Source organism: Microchirus variegatus, assembly GCF_963457635.1.
Source record: "Microchirus variegatus genome assembly, chromosome: 12".
NCBI lineage: Eukaryota > Metazoa > Chordata > Actinopteri > Pleuronectiformes > Soleidae > Microchirus > Microchirus variegatus.
Genome location: NC_139813.1, coordinates 23,785,951 through 23,801,191, shown reverse-complemented (window position 1 = coordinate 23,801,191; position 15,241 = coordinate 23,785,951). Strand labels below are relative to the sequence as shown.

At 38.2% G+C, this 15,241-nt stretch overlaps 1 protein-coding gene across 1 annotated transcript in view; it reads right to left on the bottom strand.

The window, feature by feature from the left end:
• Positions 1-2,345: 2,345 nt before the first annotated feature.
• Positions 2,346-15,241, bottom strand: part of tfap2d (transcription factor AP-2 delta (activating enhancer binding protein 2 delta)) — a gene marked incomplete at both ends in the record, with an annotated part of 19,409 nt that continues 6,513 nt past the window's right edge. The window contains 5 exons of the mRNA XM_083898986.1: positions 2,346-2,589; positions 4,148-4,261; positions 5,405-5,546; positions 5,656-5,774; positions 8,404-8,569. Coding sequence (XP_083755112.1) covers positions 2,346-2,589; positions 4,148-4,261; positions 5,405-5,546; positions 5,656-5,774; positions 8,404-8,569 — 785 coding nt within the window. The remainder of the gene's footprint in view (positions 2,590-4,147; positions 4,262-5,404; positions 5,547-5,655; positions 5,775-8,403; positions 8,570-15,241) is intronic.

Here is a 15,241-nt window from a genome sequence, read left to right as displayed (position 1 = left end):
CCAAAAGTAGACGTTCTATAAAGGTTGTATGAAGCTCATAGAAAAGTAACCATTGGCGGAATGTTCTGGGAACCTTTAGATAACGTTCTCTAATGGTTGTATGAAGGTTGTGACTAAGTAATGTTAGGGGGACATTCTGGCAACCTTTAGAGAATGTTCTTAAAGGTTTTATGAAGGTTGTAGAAAAGTAAAGTTAGGAGAACTTTCTGGGAATGTTTTGAAAACCAAATGACTAACATTCTATGAAGGTTGTATACAAATAACGTGAGGGCAACGTTCTGGGAACCTTTAGAGAATGTTCTCTAAAGCTTGGATGAAGGTTGCGACAAAGTATTATTCTGGGAACTGCAACTACTAAAGGGACCATTAGGAAGTCAACCATAGGAGAACCTAGGGAGAACCTTCAGGGAACGTTTCTGTACCTCAGTGTCATTCACCACCATCAACAGAGATGAACCTCACACTTCAATAAGTTAGGGGTGAAAATTATTTTTAGTATTTTAAAATACAGTATTTTATTTTGAAACATGGTACGACTGTAGTATTTAGATTTATTATTTGGTATTTTTATGTATTTTTGAGCCTTTTGAACAACGTTGGAGAGAAACTCTGACTTTTCTTTAGTTATTATCATTCTGTTCACACTGTCTTTGATCCATATATATAAATATATGTGTGTGTGTGTGTGTGTGTGTGTAAAGGTGCATGAAAAACAAGAGATGAAGTATTAGAACACGTAGCAACTGTCTTTATTGAACACCAGCGTTTTTTAGAAGGTAGGGATTTTAACGTCGTACATGGTTAAAACCTACGAGGAAAAAAAAAGAGTCATTTAAATATTTATATATATCTTTACAAATGTTCATCATGAGCGAGTCGGTCGGTCTGTCTGTCGGAGCTTGTGTCGGTCTGGGGTTAGGGGGGCGGGGCCGGGGGCGGGGCCAGGGCCGCGGTGGGGGGGTTTGGGGGGGGGGCGGGTGTACAAAGATAGACATGCACAGGGAAGAGGAACAACGGCGACCACAGAGTCACCTCTTACAAAATGGCTGAGTCGAACCCTGCTCTCTCTCTCTCTCTCTCTCTTTATCTGTCTCACACACACACACACACACACACACACACACACACACACACACACACACACACACACACACACACACCCCCAGGCAGTGGTGTCTCTCTCATCCTGAATCATCACATCTTTTCCTCTCTTTCATCCACACTGATGTGGCTTCATGGCACTGATTGTAAACAGTAATTAATAAATTAATAATAATAATAATAATAATAATAATAAAGGTGTTTTTAGTGCTGTCACAGGTACAGGAGAGCTGTGTGTGTGTGTGTGTGTGTTGTGGAGAACATAAAAACTCTAAATAAGTGAAGTTTGTCCACTGTGGGCTCCTGTAAATCCCACAATCCTGCTCCTGATATGAATTTAACTGTAAACACTTCATAAAATATGTGTCATTTTCTTCATAAATGAACATTTTGCACCTATATTTCACACACTGGACCTTTAAAGATGTTGACATTAAGCTCTTTCAAACATAATATATCCTCATTTTAATAACAACGTATCGCGAGCTTCTTGTTCCACGTCTGCGTTTGCATCACAGTCTTCAGGAATAAAGACTTTAAAGAGTGTTTTAATGTCAGATTCCTCAGAAATAAACCCTCTTTCAGGAGGTTGTTTTCAGGGTTTTAAAGCTGCTTTAGTGAGAGGACGCCTCAGGCCTGTTTCAATTCAGGCGACGCAGGATTGAAGCAAAAAACGGTGAATTTTGGAGATTTTTCGCTTGATAGTTTGACTCAAACGAGATGAAACGTTCACGTCAGAGGGAAATAGATTAAGAACTTGGCATTTGTGTGTTTGTATTTGATGTTGTGTGTGCTAATTTGCGATTAAAGTGTTTATTTTTCATTCTTCTGAGCCAATTTAAAAAAAAAAACGTGTTTGAAATCTATAAAACAGTCAAATATTGAACATAATTTGAACAGAAATTGCAAATTTAATCATAAAACGTTAGATTTCAGCACTAACTTTGAGCCCTCCTGTCCTGCCCATGTTTACTTCCTGTAATTATTCATAAATAAAGAGTCACAGCCGTCTCCATGGCGACGCTCGTCCTCACACAGGAAGTCTCAGCTCAGTGTTTCAACATAAAGGTCAATAAATAAATAAGAATAAATATGAATTGTCCCAGTGAAGACACACACGTAGATGGGAGTAAACAAATCCTTTGTGCACACACACACTCTTACACACACACACACACACACACTCTCACACACACACTCCTAAATGCAGCGCTCCAAGGCACGGGGACCAGGTGTGTGTGGGGCTACTCAGTCTTTTCTGTTTTGCCGTCTTTGCTCTGCTGCTCCGCTGTTTTCCGGAGCTGCGTCTTTTCCGAGCTGCCGTTGTTGTTGTTGTTGTTGTTGCTGTTGTTGATCTGCTGCTCGGTCGGACCGCTCGTCTTCCCGCTCGAGTTCTTGTCCAGGTAGTTGAGCATCTCGCTCAGCACCGTCTGGAAAGTGCTGAGAGCGGCGCAGACCGCCGGCGTGCCGAAGCCGTGAGTGATCAGACTGTGAGGAGAGAGAGGATGTGAAGATGTGAGTCATCAGAACTGCTGCAACTGGAGACTTTGCTCCATTTAGATGGAGATAAAAGTCAGAATATCAGTGGTAAACACATAGAACCGTGCTAGTTTCTTAATTATTTGGACAAAAACACTTTTAGAGAAGAGTTTTAAATCATCCAAATTCTTTTTTTGCTATAATTTACACTGAAAAACAGATCATAGTTGACAAAACTTCAGAAAAAGTTGAGAAAACACCAAAAAACAAGTGAATTCAAACGAAACTAGAAGACAATTTGCTTCCCTTACTTTGAATTAACTTATTTCATGTCATGTGTGATGAAATAAAGTCGTTTTTTTTTAAGTTTGTCAACAGTTTGTCACCATGAAAGTAAATTAAACTCCCAAATGTCACATTTAAACTAATAATTCACAGATTAGAGCAAAGAAAAATACATCTTTTATTAATGGAAATAAGTTAATAATTAAACTAAATATGTACTGATCAAATAAAACACCTGATAAACTTTAAAACATGACAATTATTTTCATATTTCTTGCTAATTTTAGTTTAAATTAACTTAATTCACCTCTGTGTTTTCAAATTCACAATTCAAAGTCATTATTTTAAACTTTATCAATAATTTTTCGCTTTTTCACTGTAGACAAAAACAGTGTAAACTGTCTATTTAAAGCAAATTATACTCCTAATTCACAGATTACAGCAAAATAATCTCTTTTTTTTTAACTACTATACGAATTAAAGGAAATAAAAGTTGTTGTTTTTTAAAAATTAATGCTTGAAAACTTACTTTATTTGCTGTTACCAATTGATTTTTGATTTATTTGATCAAATATTGCTTTTATTTGACTGTAGTGTCGTAGTAAACTGATTATTTTTGGCTTTGGAACGTTAACGAGGACAAAAACAGACATTTGGTTATGATAAAATGGGCCGTAACTCGTAAAATATTTGATTTATGCCGTAAATTCAGTTAGTATGTTTGTATTGTAGGCTCTCAATTCAGTTATTTTCACTTTCTATATCTAAAAAGCTTCTCGTTAACATAGTAAAAGTAAAGTATAGTAAAAACATGTAAGGCTGCAGTATAATAACGGAGAACTAAGTGGTAAAATATACGTTAATTCACCATAAACTGATGAGAGCTTAATAATCCCATCACATTGTTAAAGTGTGGTTTAGAGCTCTCTTTCTCTCTCTCTCTCTCTCTCTCTCTCTGGTCGTCTCTGCAGGACTTTATTTCCCTTTGGACACTTGATGAAACTGTATGTTCTGCAAAAAGAATGACGCCATAGATGTGACATTTGTGCTAACAAGCCGCTGCTCCTCCTCCTCCTCCTCCTCCTCTTCCTCCTCTGTTGCTTGTGCCAAACAACAAACTGCACAGCTGCATCGTTTCACAAAATGGCCGAAAGGTCACAGACCCCCCCCCCAAAAAAAACCCTGAGAGCATCATCATCATCATCATCTTTGTGAGCTCGTGTCTCCTCAGCGGCTTTAATTCTGTCCAGAATGAGATGATTGGTGCGTTTGGTTTGCTCACCTGAAGTGTGTGAGGTGTCTCTGGATGTCCAGGTCCAGGATGGGGGTCGGTCTGGAGGAGCCCAAAGGGGAGCGATCTTGGCTCAGTAAATCCTGGAACTCCTTACAGATTTGCCTGTGAGACAAACAGAGGGAGGGAAAGAGTGAGGGAGGGAGGGAGGGGTTTAACCATCTGTCTACAACACAACTGTCGCATTATTCTCCCTTTTTTATTCTTCATTCATTTGGATCAACTCCCTTAAACAGTAAAATCCAAAGTGCTGACTTTGAACAGACAAACATGCCTTTTTTTTTTGGTAAATTCATACATGATTTGTTCAATTTTGATGATATTTGGATGTCTTGATATGGACAAAAAAGTCATATTTCTATCTCAGCATCCTCAAAAACTTAAAAACTACTATATAAAACATGAACATTGCATTGTATAGACTATTAATAAAGTTTATATAACGTTTTCTTGGAAAACATGTTGCTCCAAACATTTTTAATGAGGAGAAAATAATGCATTTGAGGCTTTAAAATGACAGTTTACTATAGAATATGAATACAGTTATAGTGAATTTCACATAATTCTCCTTTTCTTTTTCTCTTTTTATTCCCTTGTAGCGTTATAAAATCCAAAGTGCTGACTTTCAACAGACAAACATACCTTTTCGTTTGTAAATTCATACTTTATTTGTTCAATTTTGATGATATTTGGATGTCTTGATATCGCCAAAATATCATATTTCTATCTCTGTGTCCTCAAAACTCAAAAACTACTATATAAAACAGGAAAAATGCATTGTATATACTATTAATAAAGTCTATATAATGTTTAATTACAGTTGAATTCAGCATAAAGGCAACAGCAGCACCTGTTTGCAAAATCATGCATTTGCAGCTTTAAAATCTTTAAAATGCCAATTTTCCTATATAATATGACTTCAGTGATTGTGAATTGGACTTTTTTTTCTGCATTTAATGAATTCTTACTCCACTACAGCAGTTAATCTGCACCTCAGGGCCTTAATCTGTCCCAGGATTCAAACCGACAACTTTCCATCCAAAAGGAAAATTGGTCTTCGTCATTGTAGCTGATAGTGATGGTGATTTTTGACATATCTTCAAGAGTATAAATGCAGAACTTGTGACATGACAGGTTCATGAGTTTCAAAATAAAAGCCCTTTCTTGCAGAAACATCTCTGTATTTAAATGATATTTGACTAGAAAGTCAGTGAGTGAGTGATTTCTTCCACATATCCGTGTTCTTACTTTGTCGCCAGAACCATCTTCTTGCGTGCGCTGGTTTCTTTGGGCTCGCTGTGCTGCCTCGCCAAATGCTCGCCCACCGCCTTACTGGGGAACTCTGTCTCACAGGTGTAGCCAAAGTCCCGCGCCAGGTGCAGCGCCTCACCTGGACACGGATTAAAAAAACAACAAAACAAAAGAAAACAGTGGTGAGACAAATGAAAGTATAGAAGGAGAATATAGAAGTGCTGTAGGACTTTAGTGAAGCCTCTCACCTTCCACCAGAGACGTGAGCAGAGTCACGTTGGCGGCTTTCCTTCGTCCTGCAGGAAGATTCAGGCCCAGACGATCTAACTTCTCCCGGAGACACCGACCTCCGTTCTTAGACTTGGCTCTGTGGAGAAAGAAGGGAATAAGTTTCATATACTGTCGTACGTCATATATACAGATTAATAACTTTATTATTTTAAATCAAAGAACATGAAATTAGAACAAGTCTTTATGTGTGAAATGTGTTTCCCATGAGCTTCTTCTTCTATTTATTGTGTTTTCTTTGCCCAAAACGACATGAAAACAGAGGAACGATCGTCAAACCTGTCATTCTTCTTTTTTCCCTTTTCCCCATCTTAAAACATAGGTGGCAACTTTTTATGGCACTTAAAAGACTTCAACTTAAAAGCTAAATGTACAGGTGCAATTAATAAACTCAGTAGATTCATTATCTTGGCACTTTTACATGTTATAACACGTTTTATTTTAATATTTCCGTATCGTTCTTCTTTTTTTCCGTGACTTAAAAACATAGGTGCCAACTTCTTGTTTAACCCTTTAACACCTAAGCCTCAAAATGTCCTGTAACTAAGTGATTTTGCCCCATTTTTCCAGAACAGCGTTCAATATCTGGCAGTTATTTACAGTTAACTGCATGTTAATAGTGTATAACAATTTGAAAAGAGGAAAAAACATTGTAACAGTACATTAAACCCCACATTTTGCATGTTAAAGTTGAAATTTAACATTCAGTATATTACTTATTTAAAATAATGTTAGTTTGAGTCTCCTCTCATGGTGGCAAAGACGCTGTTTCTCCGGATTCCTTCGACAGCAAGCGAGTGAAATTACCGTAATAACCACATGACTTTGACGTGCGACATCTCAGCTTTTAGAAACTGTTAGTATTTTTCCGATAGCACAAACCATTGCGTAATTATGCTAACGTCTGTGATACGCTCGCTCGCTCTGTTAAAGGGTTAAAAGCTAAATGTACAATTTAGTCCAGTAGATTTATTATCTTGGCACTTATGTACGTTATCTCTTTTTTCCCCTAACCATAAAATACTTGAGCTAAATATACGTATATAAATCTACGCACACACACCGTAGACGGCGTCTCTTTCCTCCTCGTCTTGTACGAGCGGCCATGTTCTCTCTCCCCCTCCCTCCCCCTCTTTTCCCCCTCATCCTCTTCTCTTTCTCTTTCTCTTTCTCTTTCTCTCCACCTCATCAATAATACAGCGTTGGCAACTCTTGCCTTCCCCTGCTTCCTCTGATCCTGCCATGCTTTGGCCTGATGGTCTCGCCTCCCTCTGGCTCTCTGGGCCATGATGGCGGCGCGTGTGCAGACCTCGTTCCCATCAAACCTCCTCCTCCTCCTCCAACCCCCAAACCCCCATCCTTCTCTCCGTGTGCCGACGACGGTCTTTCCTCTCTTTTTCTTTTTTTATTCTACAAAGCACTCGTCAGTGTCCACCTGTCAGATTTAAGCTTAAAAATAACCGTTTTCGCTTAAAAATCTCCCTTAATCCCACGTCCTGTTGCAGCTTCATGTATGAAGAAGACCATACATTGAATTCTGCTGTTCTGTCTTTTAATATTAGTTTTTTTTCCCTGTTTTTGGAAGCTATTTGTGCATTATATTAATATATACTGCTACTTTGTTTTGTTATTTTTGTTATTAATCAACAGACCGCTCCAGTTCAATTGTAGGTGCACTAATGGCGCTAAAGGAGCTAACAGAGCTAACTGGTAAGTGGTGCCTGGACTCCGGTGCCGCGGCATGTAAACATGCGTATTTTTCCGGTCATTCATCATGCAAACGTGTGATGCTTTAACGTTGGGTAAACGAATAAACAGTTAAAGGAGCTAACAGCGCTTACTGGTAAACGGTGCCTGGACTCCGGTGCCGTGGCGCGTAAACATGACGTAACTCGCGTCTTTTTCCGGTCAGTCGTCATGGAAACGTGTGATGCATTAACCTGCATTGACGTTGGGTTAACGACTAAAAGGTTAAAAGAGCTTACGCAGCTAAAGGAGCTAACGCAGCTAATGGAGCTAACTGGTAAACGGTGCCTGGACTCCAGTACCACGGCACGTAAACGTGACGTCGCGTGCCTTTTTCCGGTCAGTCGTCATGGAAACGCGTGATGCGTTAACGATGGGTTAACGACTAAAAGGTTAAAGGAGCTAACGCAGCTAACGGCGCTAACTGGTAAACGTTGCCTGGACTCCAGTACCGCGGGCACGTAAACATGATGTCATGCACGTCTTTTTTACGGTCAGTCGTCATGGAAGCGTGTGATGTGCATTCATATTTTTTGTAACTAATGTTTTTAATAATAATAATACTTTTTAGCCTTTATTTAACCAGTTTAGTCATTTAAAAACAGTTGCGGTTGACCAGAGAACAGAATGTTTTCAATAAAAACAAGTCAAATAGCAACAAATGACACAGTGCATAATAAAAGTGGTGCCACTGAGATCAAGGATCTCTTTAACCAGCAGCACAATCATTGCATTGCTATTTTAGGAAATATATATAAGATCAAATGGTTTCATTTAGGCCGATTAGGATAAAATGGGATGAGATTTAAAGGCTGCAGAGATTAGAACGCTCTAAATCCACGGCTTTGACTGTTTAATGACTTTAAGACAAAAGAGTCAAAGTGTGGATATATTTAGAGCCTTTAAAAGAACGTGATGACTCAGTAAAACGTCTGCATTAGTGTGTGTGTGTGTGTGTGTACCTGCGTAAGATGCCCCCCAGTAAGGAGGCGTTGAGGCACTCTGGCGGGGACAGTCTTCGTTTCACCTCGGCGATGGTGACTTTGTACTTAGAGGTGGAGCTGAGCAGCGACAGGCGACCCGGTACTGAGCAGAAGAGATCTGTGGGGTTCACCACGCATGTTCCTCCTGCACAAACAACAACAACAACAACAACAACAACACCTGTTAGAGAGAAAACCTCAACTGTCAGATAAGGCAGGAATAAATACTTAGAATACTTTGCGTTCACTATTAGTAAAATCAGACTGTGGTAAATGGCAAATGACAAATGTTTATTCACTTATTTATTAGTTTGGTTTTTGGCTGCACCAGAGCTAATTAGCTATGAGCTAATTTTAAGAAGAAGAAGAACAACAAAATAAAGACTTTATCAAGTATCTCTTCACATAAGTCTAGGCAAAAGAGAGATGTTTCCTTTTATATCCGGAATAACCAGAGTCCCTTTCTTTATTCTTCAGTGCAGGTGGCCCATAATTTAAAAAAAAGAAAATCTGTATTGAATATTTCCAACAAAAATCCATGAGGACCTTGAAAAGCCTTGAGCCACAGAAAAATAACACATGAAAATATAAACACATCCTCAACCTTAACCTCCGTGTCTCTGTCTGCGCTTCAGAAAAACAGACACGTATAGTTAAAACATGCTCATTTGTGTTTTTTTGGGGGGGGTTTGAATCTGGTCTCAGGGACACGTGTGCAGACGTGGAGACTTCACTTGTTTTTCTCGTTCTTATATCAGGACATTTTACCTTTCAACATGTGATATGAGGGAAAGAAAACAGGAAGGTTGTTTGATTTACAGTAGCAGTAATAAGTCAGTGCAGCCAGTCTGCACCTAAGTTTAGTTAGAAACTGTTTTGCTAAAGCGTTTCCACACTTTCATCAACAAACCAGAGCATCACTGCACATTCCATCAACTACTTTAACTCACAAATAAAACATCAACAAACTTGACTGTAGGCAAACAATCTAGTAGCTACTTAGCGATTGTGTTATCTGCCAGCTAACTAGCTATCTAGTTATCTAGCTACAAATCTATCATATTGCTACCAATCTATATATCTATTGAGCTTACTATCAATCAATCTAATGAGTTACTAAGCCATCTAGCAACCAATCCAATTAGCTACTTAACTATCTAGCAATCAATCTAATTAGCTACTTAGCTATCTATCAATCAATATAGTTAGCTACCTAGCTATTTATCTGCCAGCAAACAATCTAACTGGTTACTAAGCTATCTAGCAATCAATCTAAGTAGCTACTTGGCGATCTAGTTATCTGCCAGCAAATCACCAAAGCTAGCTATTTAGCTATCGAGCTACCAATCTATTTAGCTATCTAGCAATCAATCTAATTAGCTACTTGGCGATCTAGAAATCAATCTAATTTGCTACTTAGCCATCTGGAAAATAATCGAATTCGCTACTTAGCTATCTCGTTATCTGCCAGCAAACCACCTAACTAGCTAGTTAGCTGTCTGGTGATCAATCTAGCGAGTTACTTAGGTATCTAGCTACCAGTCTGTTCAGCCATCTACAGTATATAGCTAACATCTAGCTCCAGTATAGCTAACATCTAGCTCCAGTATATATCTAACATCTAGCTCAGTATATAGCTAACATCTAGCTCCAATGTATAGCTAACACCTAGCTCAGTATATAGCTAACATCTAGCTCAGTATCTAGCTAACATCTAGCTCCAGTATCTAGCTAACATCTAGCTCAGTATATAGCTAACATGTAGCTCCAGTATCTAGCTAACAAACTATTCTTTCAAATCATATTTGAATGTACATTTCAGCCAGAAATGATTGTGCTGTTGCTTCAAACTGGAGCAGATCAAATTACACATGATCAAGTATCTTCAATCCTCGCCGGCGTGATCAATGTTTTCCTCTCAGCACTCCCTTCTTCCCCTTGTTAAATATTACATTTATTTTGTTTTTACTACATATTGATATTTCTGCTCCAGCTCAATATTTGTCTGCATGTAAGAACCGTCGGCGCTTTAATCCCAGGAGTCAAACAAACAAATCCTCTCTTTAATCACCTTCCACCATGTTGATTTCATTGTGTGCTTGAGGTTCCTGCGCGTGCGTGCGTGTGTGTGTGTGTGAATAAGTGATCGCGGCTGTGATGGTGAAGGCTGTTTTCACATTTTTAATTGCGCCGGAATCCGTCTCTCTGGATCCTCCTGGAATATATTGACTTCTCTGTGTCGGCCCTTTATTATTAAACCTACACTTGAACCAACGTCTCAAGCAGCAGAAACACAAGGTTCTTGTGTCTGATGTACTGTAGGCTATATTCTATTATTCATCTGCCTCATTATCAAATCTAACAGCAGGGCGTGTCTCTTTGTTGTGAGGCCGTGCTGGTTATGATGGAATGAAGGGAAAAGGATGTGATTTAGGCCAAATGGAACAGCACTGCAGGCTAAGGTCGGATGCTCGTGTTTTGGGGGGGAATTATGGACTGTGTTTATGTCACCTACTTTATTCTCATGTGGAACCAAATAGGCCATGGACTGATATGAAAATACACTGTCACGTTTATCTAAACCACAGTTATTGCGACTAAAAATATGTGCTCTAAAAATATATATTTTTTAGATTCTGTTTAAGGGTTCTTAATTAATTAATAAATGAATACATCTTTGTCAAAAATGTTACTAAAAGTATAAACATTAACAAATAGTGTGATAAAATGTTACAAAACATGACACATATTACCAAAATGTCATGAAATATGTTGCAAAATCACGTTACTGAAGTTACAAAAATTACTTTAAAAAGTGAGATTATGTGTCACTATTGTTAAAAATAAATAAATATTATGTTTTCTTACAAAAACATGTTACTAAAAGTGCTTTATTTTACAATTTTTATTAATTTTACTATATTATTGATACAACAAAATGTTATTGAGTAACACAAACATGTTACTAACGGTACAATAAAATGGCTTTAATGTTAAAATGTGTCTTAATTAATAAATTAATTATAAATATATCTATAGGAATTTAAATCTAAACTTCACGGATGCAGGCTGCCCCTTGTTGCACTTTTACATAAATCACTAGGACTGAATGTTGGCGAGCTGGACAGCATTTACAAGTCACATTTTTTTTCCCCGACAACGGAAATGAGTTTAGGTTTTTTATCGCGATTCATCATCATAATAATAATAATATTGTACACCAGCCTTTAATCGCTGGTACGAATCTGCACCAGACTTCAGCACCAGCACGTTTTTAAATATTTCAGCACCTGGACAGCGACACGTGTCATAAAAAAAACAGAAGGCTGGGCAGCCGCTTTGTACAGAGGCATGATGGGAGATGTAGTTCACTCAGTCAGGGCTGTCAAAGATGGACAATGTCTAGTCGAGGGAATCGATTGATACTATCGGTTGTGTGTTCAGTGTGTGTGTGTGTGTGTGTGTGTGTGTGTGTGTGACACAGGCGGCGGCAGAGCTGCCTGTCTGTCAGACTCACGCGCTCTGACAGGGGGGGGCGCGCGCGTGCGAAAGCCGCGGGTTCACATCATATTAATTCCCCTAAAAATGTTTTGATTCAAAGTAGTTTGTATTTTATGTTGCCAAGGGCGATCGAAAAAGAGCTATTGCCGGTAGTGCAGTCAGTGGAGCGCGCGGGCCCAGAGGCGATAACGGTATTTAAGCAACGGAGAGTTGCCTCGGGCTGCGGCGCGAGCGGCGGGCGGGATCACACGCGGAATCAAGCGGCTTTTTTTTTTTTTTTTTTTTTGGGCTTTTTCTTCTTCCACGAGTTTGCCACGAAAATTAAAGAAAAAAGAGACACGGACCAAATGTCATTCTCCTCATATTTTAACAACAATATTTATAAAGAAAGTGGGCGGGTGGAAGCGAGCACGGTTTCCTGATTAAAAACACAGACGACAACTCCTAAGTAGCAGCCGCGTTTCTTCACTGATTTTCTTTTGAAAAAAAAAAGAAGTAGAAAAAAAAAAAAAAGAGGCTGGCGCGTGAATATTCATGGCGCCCAAAGCCGCAGTCAGAAAGAACAACATTAATATGATCTCGGCTGAATCCGGGGCCCCGCTCCGCATTAGCATATCAAAGCGTCCGCCCGAGGCGAGAGAAGCTATCGATACGGGAGCGCGAGGTAAAGCAAAGATTATTGGTTGTGATGGTTGCGGCGGCTGAGCTCAGGGCCAAATATGGCGCACCATTAAGCGAATGTGATAGCGCGGGGATTCCCGCGTCAATCCGCGAGGAGAGGAGAAAAGCCCTCCCCTCCCCCTCCCCCTCCCCCACACCTCCTCCTCCCCTCCCCCACACCCTCAAACATCACCTATAGGCACCAGAGATTCTGATGAAAAATTAAACCCGAGACACCGTGGCTTCCTGCTCCCCGTTGCACTCTGCACTCAACAAAGAAGCACGTCAGGCCACGGTGATGATTCGGCCGACTATTTTTGATCTGTTTTTTTGATTATTCAGCTTCTTAAATGTGAATATTTTAAGTTTTTCTTTCATCCAAATAGCAAATAAATCATTAAAACTGACATTTTTCAGCCTTTTTTTTTTTTTTTTCGAACACTCAATAGGCAAAACAAATAATATTCATACAATGAATCAATAATGGAAAATAATCCCTAGTTGCAGCCCTGTAATTTAAACCCACTCTGCATTATAAGTGTAATTATCAAACAAAATAAACACATAAAGTGACTGAAATATAAATAAGAATAATACAAATATTCAATCTATTTTACAATATAAATCAAACATATGTACTGCGAGGCAAAATTTTAACTACAGCCTTATTTTTTAAGGGAATTATCTAATAGTGTACATTATATTATTATTTAATTCCCCTATTATATATTTTGTCCTCTATACAATATACTCAAATACTTCAAATATAGGCACTATTTTATGGAATTCATGTACTTTTGTGCCTTTATGTTATCATTAACTGTTTTAAATGACCTTAAAATGCCTCAGAGACTATATATATATATATATATTAAAAAGTATATTTTTTTATTTAATTAACCTGAATTGGTGCTATAATTTGTTTTTAATTCATTAAAAACAACCGGAGTTGACGTGTTTCACTCAAGCAAAAGGTTTGAGCGAGACAAAATATAATATATAAGTAAAACACAGCAGTTTTAATCCATAACATATACATTAAAAAATGAATTTATCATCACTAAATTATACTTTATGATAATATCGGTAAAATGTAATCCTGATAAATTCCTGCGCAGCATATATATAATATCTCTGGTGTTTTCCTTCTATAATTCCACTGCCACAGAAACATCAATAATGCTCCAGTGTCATCATCAGTTTATCATCTCAAAATAAACATTAATATTGCATTAAAAATAGTCTGTTTGTTTGTTTTATGAACGTCTGTCAGTCAGTCAGTGCAACATCGTCGCCTACAGGTTTCTTTCATGACAATATGCTGCTGTGACGCACAGTGTGTGTTTGTGTGTGTTTTCACTTTTCACGTCTATAAGTTAAATAATGTGACACATTCAATTATGATTTTCTCTATTACGCTTGATTTAATTTGAGTATTTGAGTCTGATTTAAAGCTAAATTCAAAGGGCTTTTTCAGGGTTAGAATTAGGTTTAAGTTAAGGTTCATAAACACTGACCTTGTCGGGACCAGTAGTCCTCATGGAGACCAAAACCTGGTCCTAATGAGTCAGAAAGAACCTAGTTTCTGAGGATTTGGTTTAAGTTTAGGGTTATAATTAACTGGTTTATGGTTAAGGTTATAATTAAGGCTTTTTTTAGGGTGTCCAAGTCTATGCCGTGTCCTAGGAAGAATAGCTACGCAAACCAGTGTGTGTGTTTCAGGTAATCCTTATGTTGTGGGGACCTACATTTGATTACACACTCACATCATGAGGACTTGTATTCAATATAGGGACCAAAAATCATGTCCCCTTAACATAAAGTATTAAGACATGATGTATGGTTAGAATGAGGTTGAGGGTTAGAGTAAGTCTCCAGGAAATCAAAGTAGTGTCCTCTGAAGTCAAGAAAACCAGACTGTGTGTGTGTTTCATGTATTCCTCTTGTTGTGGGGACCTACATTTGGTTTTTCACTCACATTATGGGGACTTCTGGGGAAGTCACCAGGAAATTAATGTAAGTCAATGTAGTGTCCTCTGAAGTCATGAAAAACACAGTTTTTGTGTTTCAAGTATTCCTCATGTTGTCGGGACCTAAATTTGTTTTTTTCAATCACATTATGGGGACTTTTTTCAATATGGGGACAAAAATCAAGTGCCCATATTGTAGATTAGTACATTTTATAGTTTTATGGTTAGGTCCAGTTAAAGGTTAAGTTAGTAGTAGTTATGGTTAATTGTGTACATTGTGAGGACCTAAATTCGTTTTTTCACTCACATTATGGGGACTTGTTTTCATTATGGGGACAAAAAGTATACCCGGGATGTAAATGACTACATTTTAATGTGGAGACATTTTCGGGACCTAAATTAGTTTTTTCACTCACATTATGAGGACTTGTCTTCTATATGGGGACAAAAAGTATACCCGTGATGTAAATAGCTACATTTTAAATTGGAGACATTGTGAGGACCTACATTAATTTTTTCACTCACGTTATGGGGACTTGTTTTCAATATGGGGACAAAATATATATTTTTTTGTTTATAAATGACTACATTTTAAAGTGGAGTCATGGTTAGTTGTATGGTTAGGTTACAGTTAGGTTTTAGGTCAGTATTAGTAGTTATGGTTAAGGTTAAAGTAAGTCACCAGG